Below are 13,020 nucleotides of genomic sequence, written 5' to 3'. Positions count from 1 at the left end.
TGGATGTTAACACGCACACTTAATTTTATTTCCCTTCCTTTGAAGCTAAGACGATCCCCAAGTTGAGTTCTTATTCCTTCCTTCAGCTTCTTTAATTGCCTTTTGTATGCCAGACAGTTTGCCCAGCCCCGAGTTAAAAGAGTCACAGGATTTGAGTGCTGCCCTTTGGAAAGCTAGGCTGGGCGGATGGACATGCAGTAAAACCATAAGAAGGGATCCAAGTAGGAATAAAGGCCACGTGATCCAGCCAGATTGATTCCTGGGAAGGTTTCCAAGTAGTGAGGTGACATAGTCAGTTTGGACTTAAAAAAAAATGTCACTCCAGCAGCTCATATGGTGGAAGTGATGGCATGGAGAGGGCCTGGTGGCCGGGTAACCAGTTGTGATGCTTTTGCAACAAGTGTAGGCATGAGGGTTCAGCTGCTGAAATTTTTAAAAGCTCTTGAGAGACTTCCTGTGCACTGAGGCCATTTCTTCTTTTGTAGATGGCATAATCATCCACTAACCAGGGTCACAGACAGAGTCAAATAGGACTATAACTGGAATCAAGAAGAAACAAATGTAGGCAATTAGTAGACTGATTTGTTCTGTTTCCACCCCCACTGTTGTAATAATATACTTCATTTTAAAGTATTTTTAACTAATTGCAAAACAATAATGATACTTCTTTTTTTCCTTGAGAGCATTAGATACATAAATTATTGTCATTGGGGTAGAACAGTTGCTTCCCTGGGGGATCTTAAATCACAGGCTAAGTGTTCAAACTAACTTCCCTCTGCATCACATACTGTTTTACGTTGTCTTATGTATCAGGCCTTCTTTCATACTACATACTTATAAGAATATAAAAGATAATATCAGGAACCTAAAGAGTAGTTGTTGCACCAGTATTTTTTAATGTTGCCATCCAAAAGGGAGTTCAAATATATGTTGGGTAATTTGAAACAAATTTTAGAAATCTAACTCAGACTTTACCCTAATGGAATTTTACTTAAAAAGAAGGCGGCTTTGGGGAGCCTGGGTGGCTCAGTCAGTTGAGCGTCTGCCTGCGGCTTGGGTCATGATCCCAGGGTCCTGAGATCGAGCCCCGCATCGAGGTCCCTGCTCTGCAGGGGACCTGCTTCTCCCTCTACTGTTCCCCCTGCTTATTCTCTCTCTCTCTCTGTCAACTAAATAAAATATTAAAAAAAAAAGAACGCTTTTATTTTGATACTGGTAAGGTTCCACATTTTTAGAAAACATGTCTACCAGAGCAGTGTTTTCATTTCAGCATATAAGTCAAGGGCAGCAAGATTCTCAGATCTCCTTAACAGGCACCATGCATCTGTTTGTGGCAGTGCAGTCTCATGGCCATGGCTAAGACTCAGAGAACCCTGGATGCTAGACTGTGCCTTCTGCTAATGTGCTGGGTCACCTTGGATGAGTTAGCCAGTCTCTGGGCCTTGGTTTCCTGCCACAGTGTTACTAGTAGCACTGGTTCAGACCGTGCAGTTGTGATGAGGTCTAGATGGAGAAGGGCACATCACAGCACCTAGCATGTAGTAAGCTTTCAGTAAAGGAAAGCTTCTGTTTGAACTATGTCAAAATCAAGCAATGTTTTGGAGTCTCTACTGATTGCCAAGAAACCATTGGAAAAATATGGAGGAAAATTAACATCTCCAGGCACATTGGCAAATTACTTATCCAATGAACTCATTCTTTATTTGGCCTTAAGTTTCACTGTGATTTCAGACCTAAGTCCCAGAGGGCCTAGGTCTTGCCCCACTTACTAGCCAGAGAAGAGCCTTCAGAAACCAAGGAAGTTTTTTTTGATATCAAATGGGAAAGCCAAGCAAAGAGGGTTGAACCAAGAGGCTTGTTCTGTTTCTTCCACTTGTCCATTAAAGGCTTTAATAAGTCTAGGGTCTTGGTGCCTAAACCTCCCCCTTCTGGAACTGCTTTTGGAATTTCCCAAGTACCACCATAAACCAAGAACAGTCTCAGAGCTTGAACATTAAGGTCTCTTGCAATGTTGTGATGCTGACTTTTATTAGTAAGCCAAAAGCCACATTGGTTGTCTTTCCCAAACGCTGTTATGCACAGCCTCTCTTCACGAACCCAAGTTTGACTATCTTGCGTGTATTGACTTGTGTAGCGCATTTCCTACATTTGTCGCCTGCCATTTCCTTTTGTAGTGTGTCTTGGCACACACATTGATGGTTTCTCACTTCTTTTGTGATAATTGCCTCACAGGAGAGAATAATTGAGCGTTTGAAAGAACAGCGAGAGAGAGATGATCGGGAAAGATTAGAAGAGATAGAATCTTTCCGAAAAGAGAACAAAGATCTGAAAGAGAAGGTCAATGCTTTACAAGCTGAACTGACTGAAAAAGAGGTGAGTCTGGAAAAACAAATGAACCATGCTGATAGTTCTATTCATGGGAGCCTCAAGAGACTAGAGAGTGAGTTTGAGGGGCTATGTGAAGTCTTTGGGGACGTAGTTACCTTTCCTTGGCAAAGCTGTCTGAATTCAAAGGAAAATATTGACCATAACTCCCTTCATCAGGATGCCCTATGCCCTCTTCTCTACTCTAACCACATACAATGTAGCTCCTGGAAAGTTTTCTTGATATCTTACCACATTTGTGTGGCTTAGAGGATTCTGTATTTTTTCCATGTCCCATGATCTTTTGCTTAGGATAACAGCAGTATCAATAATAATAATGACATCTCCACTTATTGAGGGCCTGTTATATGCCAGTCCTTGTGTTGGGTGATTTACATTCATCTGTGCTGTTCAACTGAATCGCTGAACACTTCCAGGTTAGTGGATACACTACCATCCTGTACACAAAGTATAGGTTAAATGTGGCTATTCTTCTGGAATATCGATTTTACATGATGGTAAATAATTTAAGACAGTATTTTCATGCTAGAGCAAACATGGATGCAGAATACAAATCCTACTTGCATTTTTTAAGTAAAACAATATACTTTAAAGAAATTTTTTGCTTGGGGATTATGGAGAGGATAGGTTGGGCTATACTCTCCACGCAATGAGGGATACCTATAACTCCTTTAGTTCACTTAGGGATACCTTGATGGAGAAGTTTGAGAAGCAGTATTGCATGTTATTTTGTTCAGCTTCCAAAACTCTGAGATATGTGCCATTGTCCACAACTGGCCCCTTCACACTTATTTTTGTCCATGCGAAATGTCTATCTCCTTTAGGGCTGTTAGAGATTCTTTCCTCCTGTTGGTCTGTATCACTGCATAGTTGTCCATTTTCCAGCCCCGGATTATTACCTCACCCCTTGGGTTTTGGTAATTCTATACAAATTAAAGTACTGTCTAAATGAGGACTCCAAGAGTGGGAGAATTGATGAGTAATAGAAACAAAATGCATATTCCCTAAAATGTAAGCACACTAGTGTTTTGTTTTTTACAGAGGAGCTTATTCTTTGATATGAAAATAATGTAAATTCTCTTCCTACTATTTCACTGCTACATCTGACTTGGGGGATCTTTAATTACTGTGGTTGTTATGTGACAGATGGCACAGAAGCTTTGACCTCATTTGCAATTTGAATAACTGATTGCAAGTGCTATTCATGGATTTGCACCTTAAAATCAATATATATATACTTAAAATTGAAAAGAGATCTTGATGACATTGTGGAGCATAGCTTTAAATGAAAATAATTTTGTAAACAATGCCTACATTGTATGATTTCAGACAGGCATTTCAGCAAACATTTATTGTTCCTGTATAGTAAGGTGCCTGCCACTGGGATGGGTGTGTCAGTCAAGGTTCTACCAGAAAAACAGAACTGTATTAAGAAATTTAACCATATTAAGAAATTTATTGCTAGGAATTGGCTTGCACAGTTATGGGGGGTGGCTAGGCAAGTCTGAAATTCACAGGGTAGGCCATCAGGAAGGCAGGCTGGAAACAGTCCAGACAGGAACTGGCACAGCAGTCCACAGGTGGATTTCTTCCTTCTCAGGGAAATCTCAGTCCTGCTCTGAAGGGCTTTCAACTGATAGGATCAGGCCCACCCAGACTTGGGAATAATATCCTTTACTTAAAATCAACTGATGATAGGTGTTAGTCACATCTACAAAATACCTCCATAGCAACACTTAGATTAGTGTTTGATTGAATAACTGGGAACTATATAGCCTAGCCAAGTTGACGCATAAAGCTATCAGACCCGGCAATTTAAAATGTAAAAAGAGAAACAACATATAATTGTTGTCAGCTTATAGTTTAGTTGGGGTGATAATCACCTTTGTCATGACAAAATGCCTAGATTGCAAGGTCCTTTATTATTTCTGTGGGAGTGGTATGATAAAGAGCATTGAAATTGAAGTCAGAGTTCTGGGTTTGAGACCTGTGTCTTCCTTTAATAGGTCAGAAACCTTGGAGAAGACAGTTCATGTGAACCTCAGTTTCTTGACCTGAAAAATGAGAGTGGCTACTCTGTTTCAGAGGGTTGTTAGGACTGGATAGTTTGTTGAGTGATGGTGGTGTTATTTCATCAACAAGATTATTCCAGGGCCCAGGAAGTAGCCCAGACACAAAGTATTAGGTAACATCATTTACTGAGTGGCCACTGTGTGCTTAGTGTCTTTCTAGGTGCTGCAAATGGATATAAAGGAAACTCACAAAGTCTCATTTGGGGTAATAACTGAATATTTTAGTTACATTGTTAGATGGTGCTAATTGTTTCATGTTTGGTAATAGACATTGCCTTCCTAGCTAAGCAAAGTTATGTTCCATGATATATGCACATATGTACTTCTCTACTTTTTGAAATTCAGACTGTCCAGGGGAGCTTTTGGTTTCTGGGCATGATTGATGAGTGGAATAATTTAGGCAAACCCATGTCTGAGTTGGTTCATTATATCTGTTGAATTCGGATTTACAAAGGACTGGGATGTAAAGTCTACTCTAAATTTTAAAAATAATTTTATCTTTGATTCTATAGAGGATATTTTAAAAACAATTGGTTATTTTTCCATTAAAGAAATGGAATTTGATGAAAACTTAACAGGATGCTTCTTTTATATTTGATTTGCCCTTTGGGGGGGGGAAGCATTAAAGTTAGTATTTTCTTTCATATTTGTCTTAGAGTCTGCACTACTTGACAGCAATAAATGTAAATGGAAGGTTCAGGGTGTCTGTTTTGCCATGACATGTAAAGACCACCTTGGGACTTACATCATTAGCATGACTTTGAGACATGAAACATGCATTTACTGACCACACCATTTGGTCATATTTGATTCTACTGCAATTAGATCCTGCTCTGTTCTGTAAGCTGGCCAATTTTAATTTCCTGGCCAGAGCCGGCTATTGTTACCTTAGTAAGACTATAGTTACCCTTTCTGTCTAATGCACACTTTATTACTATGCAGAGAATCAATGTATTCAAATTGAAGAGTAGTAGAAATTGCAGTGTTTTACTTACTAGTGTTCTTTCCTTTCAGTCTAGTTTAATTGACCTCAAGGAACATGCATCTTCATTAGCCTCAGCAGGGCTGAAAAGGGACTCCAAATTAAAATCTCTAGAAATAGCCATTGAACAAAAGAAAGAAGAATGTAGCAAATTGGAAGCACAGTTAAAAAAGGTAAGTGAAGTCCAAGAAAAAAAAATGCTCATTTTACAATGAATTTATAAAATGGAAAAGGAAGAGATATTTTGCAAAGAAACAAATCCCTTATCTTTTGCTGTTTGCCGATAAGAGAATTAGGCACTCTTAACTTATGAAGTCTGCATCAAAGTGGCCGGTGAACCTGAAAAAATATCTTAGGTTTCCTGTATGAAAAAAAAACTTGAAAAATAGATGAAAATAGTAGTGGAAGTAAAAAAAAAAAAAATATATATATATATATAGTAAAAATAAGCTGCTACTCTCTGGGTAAATCTCAACTATAAAAAATAAATAAAAATGTTTGTAACAAATCAAAGAATCTGGGGTCCCATTATATGTTGATAAACTTTTACTACCTTCAGAAGTAAGTCAGTTTTTGTCTTAGAACTTTGTACAAGTTTACCTGACAATATCACATTTCTAGACATCCACCCAAATCGTCACAGTCCCTAGGGTATCTGTGGGATGACTGTTTGTACTTAACCAAACATGACCTAACATCTTAGAAAGCTTGTGGAATGTAGAAGACTTTGGAAACGAAAACGGGATCTTTACACCGCGGCATGAACATGTTTTCTCTGAACTGGACAGTTTTGTGGAGCACATTTCCAGTCATGCATTGTTCCTTTGACTTTTTTCCCTGTGTTGTTTGGTACGTCTGCACTCATTGTTCACATAAAAACTCATAACTTTATGAGTTTAAGCATTTTGTTTCCCTTTGACAACTTATAAACTTATTTAAAAGAGGTGATAAGAATCTAAATAATCAAAGCATATGATGAAATTTGACTATGTATAATTTATAGCACACCGGAATGGGGATTTATTTGCTAAAGTTATGAAAATATAGGATATGGATGTTAAAGCATCATATATCTGTGGAGAAATTATTCTGAATATTTAAAAATTGAATATACTATTTTGTAGGATGCCGTATATAACTGAAATGTGATTATACTCTGTTCACGGAATTTTAGAAATTGTCCTGAGAAATTTCACACTAGTAAAGTCTCCTTACTGCAAAAGATAGAGATCAAATCCATCTACAGCAAAACAGCAAGAAAATCACTGTATTGCAAAATCTACTTTCTAATCCACTCAGCATCTCACTTTTTTCAAGCGATATCTAGTTAAGCAGAAGTCTCGAACAATAAATAGAAGAATTTAAATGGCCCATTTGAGGGTGCTTAAGTGGCAATTGGCTTAGCTGTTTATGCATTGGGTGTATTATAATACATTCTTGACAAATATGAGTGTGTTCTGTAATATGTTATACATACATGTACATATCAAGAAATGAACCTAGGGAAGGTACTTTTAATTTAATGAACAGTTTTGTGATCACAAGGCAGCTCTAGGATAACTGTGAGAGAACTTCATTGACTGACTTTGCATTAGCTTACCTCAGTTGCATTGTGCTGAAATCCTGAAGAAGGAGGACCTCAATTAGATCCGGCCATGAAAGATAGCTTCATCAATTTTATGTAGTCATTGTGGAACTGAGGCCACCACATATATTATTTCTGCAGATACATACTCGACATACTCCCTTTTAGTATAAGTCACCTATGGAATTTGAAACCCTCTAATAATTATAAGGAGGAGTGTCCCATATTGACACTTACAGTTTCCATGTATATGACTTGACTAGTTTAATAAGTGAATGTCTATGCATTTCAATTTAGTTTCTTTCAACGTAGCTCTGATTTGCCCAAAGAATCACTCAGAGCATGTGGAATTTCCTTAAACTCTCAGGTACACACTGTGTGCTGAAATTCACAGAGCAAATCCTGTAAACATTTTAGCATTATTCCTGACAATATTTTAACATTCTGCCACATCACCATGATTAAAGTAACAAATATGGTTGTCTTGCTGTAAGGACCTATTTAATTTATGAAAAGATAACTTATTTCTAAGTATATAACGTTTGCTATACTATCTCCTAAATGCATAGTACAGTGAAATTAAACAAGGTAATTATAATTTAAATATTCTCATGCCTAACCTTCAGATGCTATTTTGTTATTTTTGGCTTTCTAGAATCAACTAAATTCATAAGTTTAAAATACTTCTTCTAGTAGTCTTTAATTTCTGCTAATAAATAGTTCCGTAAAAACCTCAAGTACCCATCACCTTAAAAAGAATTGAGATCTACATGAAATATTTGAAAATATAAGCCAACAGTATGTGAATATACATATAAACACATCATTTACTCATGGAAAAATAAGCAGCTATAAAAGCTTAAGGAGTGTCTGGGCCTCCTTTTAAATAAAAGGGTATGTGACTTGTGAATAAAATATAAAGGGTTACTAAATGAAAGCTGAAAACATAATAGTTTTATTATGTCATAAATAAACCATGAATTCCCAATGGAATTTTGCTCAAGATTTGTGAGCGTCCATGTATTTTTGCCATAAAATATACACAACATCGTAGATGTGTTTAGCTGAACAGAAACCTTGTTTGCCAGTGACAATGGGATCCAAATTGTGATTTAAATTTATTTTTGTCTTATGAACAGTTCTTCACATTGGTAAGGTGAGTTTTTACATGAAAGTTTGTGGAGAACATTCACATGCCTAGTTACTTTTAACCCTTTATTGTACTGTTAATTTAGGTCTCCAAATACTTCATGATGAAAAATGGTTATAGACAGAAAAGGAACTGTTCCTTACACATTGCATCCCACATCTTAAAAACAATACCATCAAATATTCGTGTGTGAGGAAAGTTTTCCTGATATTAATGAGGTTGATAAAATGATAGTAACCACAATGCACAGCAATGGGTTATGAGTGTGCTTTACAAATTACTGCATTCATTAATCTTAAGTAGATACCCAGGGGTTGAGAAGAACCTCATTAGCGACATGTGGATAATTTTATCTTTCAAAAGAGTATGTGGTGTTCAATATGTAGAAGTAATTTTACCTTATCTAACTAGAAATCAATTGAGAAGCAACAAATCAAAATGTTATGATTTGGTAATTTTCCAATTAATACCATCTTTGAGGAGAGTGGCTTCTTTTTAACCACGGTAAAATTATCATTTACTTCATCAAAGTCGAACAAATGAAAAATTCAGGCTCTTCAAACGCACATGTCTCAGCTTAAAGCAAAGTGAAAGTTCCTACAGCATTTCACCTTCTACGCCTTGACGTTGAGCCCCAAGTTAATGATGTAGGTATTTAAGAAATAGAACCTGAGAGTGGTATTTAAGATAATATTCAGTACATTTAAATCCACAAAAATTTAAAATTTCTACACAAAATAGACTGGAGAGCTTTACAAATTCTCAAGCACTTGGAACATAATAGGATAGTCACTAAAAATTACATTTTTATTAATTATGAACTAACAGTAGAAGCTGGTAATGGGCAATGGATAATACTGCATTTTGGTCCCCTTTATTCTTCCTGATGACTTAATTTTTTTCTTCTCCCATTTACTGTTAATCCTGTAATGTCTTGCTTACTGATATTTTGCTATTGCTAACCTGCTGTTTGCTGATCTATATTTTCCTAAAATTAGACTGAATAGGAACTTCAGGCTTGTGTTAGTATAAAAGAAGACTATAAATTCAATGATAAGATTTAATTAATCTTTTATTATTACCATCTTTGAAGTTCAGGTAATAAACGGCAGGCTTGGCCAAAAGTACTTCTGATTCATTGCTAGAGGCCAGCACTTCATGTATCATCACAAGTGGACAGCTTTCTTTATTTCATGGGTTATTTAACTTGAGAAAGGGAAAGTAACACAAACCTTAAATTTCTTATTCCAGCTATTCTTTTTTAGGAGCCAAAGTCAACATTTCTATTTCCCTAGAGCCTCTCACTTTCACTGTGGAATGTTTAGAAACTGAAATTTCTTCTTTTTTTAACAACCAGTTCGTCTGTGCAAATGCACTGGATTTGTTGAGCTAATGCTGTTTTTCTGGATCTTTCCTTCTTTCCCTGTCTGTGCTTCAATGCCTCCCCAACTTTGCAATGTAGCAAGCTGAGCAGTTGTTCAATCAGATGTACAACCCAGTAAGTCATTTCTGAAAGTTCCCGCTGTAACATATCAAAGCATGAGGATCTATTGATCACATGTCACGGTGTGCCATACTGGGGAGGTTTCAAAAATATATATGAGACTCTTCCCATTTCTGTTCTGTCAAAAGAAATGACCTGTGCAAAGGCTACTGCCATTTCTTTTGAATATGAAATTTAAAAATTAAGAACTTAAGAAAATATTGCCAGCTCTGATTTTACCTCCTTCTTAACTTCAACTTTAAGGCTATAGAAAAGTGGAGGTCAGCTGCAGATCTAGGCTCATGGAACTCTTTCTTAGTTCCTTCTAACTCAGAGTTACCTATGTGAAAAGGGATAGCATTTGTAAAATAGCAAGCAAGTCGATGTAAATTACATTCAAATGATAGAAGTTAAAATAGGCTTAGATTTAAAAATAGGGCTATGCTCTTTGAGATTGGTAAATGCCTCACATTATTGTGGGTTTTGTAAGAGTTAAAAACATGTCATTTAGCTGAGGACAAACTAAAATATAGCCTCCTAATAACAAGGGATAGTAACAATTTTGATTATAGCTTAATGGTACACAAAACAGGTAACTAGTAAAAATATATGTAAAACGGCTGGCCCAGATGCCACCACTGATTTTTTTATCCTAATGACAGGTGTGCATTTATATGAAGCAGTTTATTTGTTTCTTTAACTTATTAAAGAAGAAAGACCTTTTGTTTTGTCAACTCGACTGGCGTAACTGGGTGAAATATTACCTAAAGGTGACCAGAATTCGTCATTTGGCAGATGTGATCTGTGCTATCATGCATTCTAATTGCTTCCTATTTATGAATTCCCATCATGGGAAAATGGAATAGCATAGATAAAGGAAACAATCAGCCAACAGCTTTTTGTGAAGCTGCTATTCCAGGATACATACAGCATGATACACAAGATGCTTCGGTGTAATTAGATTCAACCTCCACCCTCCATTCTTTAAAACAGATTTTATTTTTGCAAACAGAATTTCTCAATTTCCATTGGTGCGTCTTTATTAACCTCTTTCCCCAAATACGATTTTTTGCAGAGCAGGAAAAATAATCCAAATTTCCTATCCCTTAACATTTGAATGGGAGTGTTATTTTTTACTATTTAGTTTTTTTATGGGTGGGGGGGGTGCAGAGGGAGAAAGAGAATCCTAAGCGGACTCCATGCCCAGCACATGAGCTGGACTTGGGGCTTGATCTCACAACCCCAAGATCACGACCTGAGCTGAAATCAATAGTCAAACACTTAACAGATTGAGCCACCCAGGCACCCCTTGAATGGGAGTGTTAATAAGCAGGCTCTAGACAATGGGTAGGTGAAGAAAGACAAGACTGGAATATCTTTAAACTTGAAAATTGACCCTGGGGAAAAATGAGTATTTTCTTTAGATCATTTTTTAAAGATATAAAATAATCTCAGTGAAATTGTTTCACATTTACTAGTTGGGGACAGGAAGAAAACCTAAGTATGTCACATTTTGGGTATGTGCAGGACAACTGGGGAGCAGCAAAGAGTTATCAGAAACATGACAGGATTTCAGCATCCCTGTCAGAATAGGTAGGACCAAAGAAATAGCTCTGTTAACTTTAAGACCATTTCCAGAAATAGTGATGATACGGCACTTATTGGACTTTCCAACCACATGGCAGGTCTCCAGGAAGCAAAAACTAACTTTTCTCCTTGAATTAATTAAGCTAACCCATTGGTTTGGCATCCTGGCAGTATAGCCAGCCTCTCATTATTTTAACTCTCCCTGTCTGCAGATATTCTCAGGGTCCATTTCTTTTTTGGACTGATAGGGATGCAGCATGGTGGACTTTCTTTCCTTAACAGTCTTTAAAAAAAAAATCATGTTATTCTGGTTATAAAAATAACATATGGTCACAGTGGAGAATTTGCAAAAGTATGGAAGTATAAGAGAAAATAAAATGACAAGACACCTCCTGGCACAAAGATAATCACTAGGAGCATTTGGGGGGTTCCCTACCCAGATATCTTTTTTGTTATTCTTATCCTCTCCTCTCTCCCTTTCTCTCTCCTTCCTCCCCCTTCTCTCCCTCCCCCTTTTCTTCCTTTTTGCTTTCCCTCTCTCTCCTTTCTTCTTTTTTCTCATTTAACACTCTTATTTTCTTTTCACCAAATTGTGTCAGTGTTTATTGAATTGTATATTCTTTTTTTATAATGTATCATCAGCATTTTCTCCAGTAACTATTTTTCCAAAACACTATTTTATTATGTGATATTTCACTGTATTTACTCATTCCCCAAATGTTGCTTATCTCCCTCCCCACTTTTTTTGCCAGTATATAATGCTCTGAAATACATCTTCCCATATTAATCTCCCTACATTTCTACGTTTGTCATGGAATAAATTCCTGGCCAATGATTTTTAAAAGCTCCCGATAGTTCTTACTGTGTTGCATTTTAGAGTCCTTCTACCATGAACTTTTTTTCAGCATTGGTTAAAGGCAGCCTTTCTGCCACACCCTGACCAACACCAACAAGTGTCATTTTTCATAACTTAGACAAATGCATAGATGGAATTTTTTTTGTCATTTTGACTTTGTTTTCTTTAATCACTAGAGTGGTTGAGGTTTTTAAAAGATTTACTAGCTGTTTGTATTTTTCTTCCGTGAACCGTTTCTTTTGGTCATAAAAGCACTTGTTTTTGAGTTTACCATTTTGTTCTTTGGTTTGTATGAGTCATTCTATACTTTATATAGAAACTTTGTCAGATTTGTGGCAATATTTCATTTCATTTAAATTTTTAAAAAAGATTTTGTTTATTTATTTGAGAGAGAGAGAGCGAGAGAGTGAGCACTAGAGAGGGGAGGGACAGAGGGAGAAGCAGGCTCCCTGCTGAGCAGAGAGCCAGATTCAAGGCTGGATCCCAGGACCCTGGGATCATGACCTGAGCCAAAAGGCAGACGCTTAACCAACTGAGCCACCCAGACACCCCTCATTTAAATTTTTTTTAATAAAGAAGACTATTTTTAGGTTTCTTGACCTGTATTTCCCTTTAGAATTTTCTCATTTTCTTTAGGTTTAGAAGCCATTCTCTGATTTCAACAGTAGGCACTCACTTACATTTAAAAGTTTCTAATGTTACTTTTTACATCAGCTTAGCCTCTTTATCTGTCTTTAGTATATTTTGATTCATGTTGAGAGGTGAAATTTTAACATTATATATTTTTAAATGATCATCTAATTTTCCCAGCACCATTTATCAAATAATTCTTTAACCACTGTTCTTCATACTATTTCATTGTATACTAAGCTCTCATCTGACTGAATGTCTTGATTTCTGAGCTGTTCAGTTTTATCAAT

At 36.6% G+C, this 13,020-nt stretch overlaps 1 protein-coding gene across 1 annotated transcript in view; it reads left to right on the top strand.

Annotated features, from left to right (window-relative positions):
• The window catches only part of ERC2 (ELKS/RAB6-interacting/CAST family member 2), a 919,611-nt gene that overhangs the window by 431,335 nt on the left and 475,256 nt on the right, over nt 1-13,020 (top strand). The window contains exons 9-10 of the mRNA XM_034658488.1: nt 2,233-2,373; nt 5,472-5,612. Coding sequence (XP_034514379.1) covers nt 2,233-2,373; nt 5,472-5,612 — 282 coding nt within the window. The remainder of the gene's footprint in view (nt 1-2,232; nt 2,374-5,471; nt 5,613-13,020) is intronic.

The sequence above is a fragment of the Ailuropoda melanoleuca genome, chromosome 4 (assembly GCF_002007445.2).
Source record: "Ailuropoda melanoleuca isolate Jingjing chromosome 4, ASM200744v2, whole genome shotgun sequence".
Classification (NCBI taxonomy): Eukaryota; Metazoa; Chordata; class Mammalia; order Carnivora; family Ursidae; genus Ailuropoda; species Ailuropoda melanoleuca.
The sequence above is the reverse complement of the archived record's forward strand: the minus strand, read 5'-3'. Positions and strand labels throughout refer to the sequence as shown.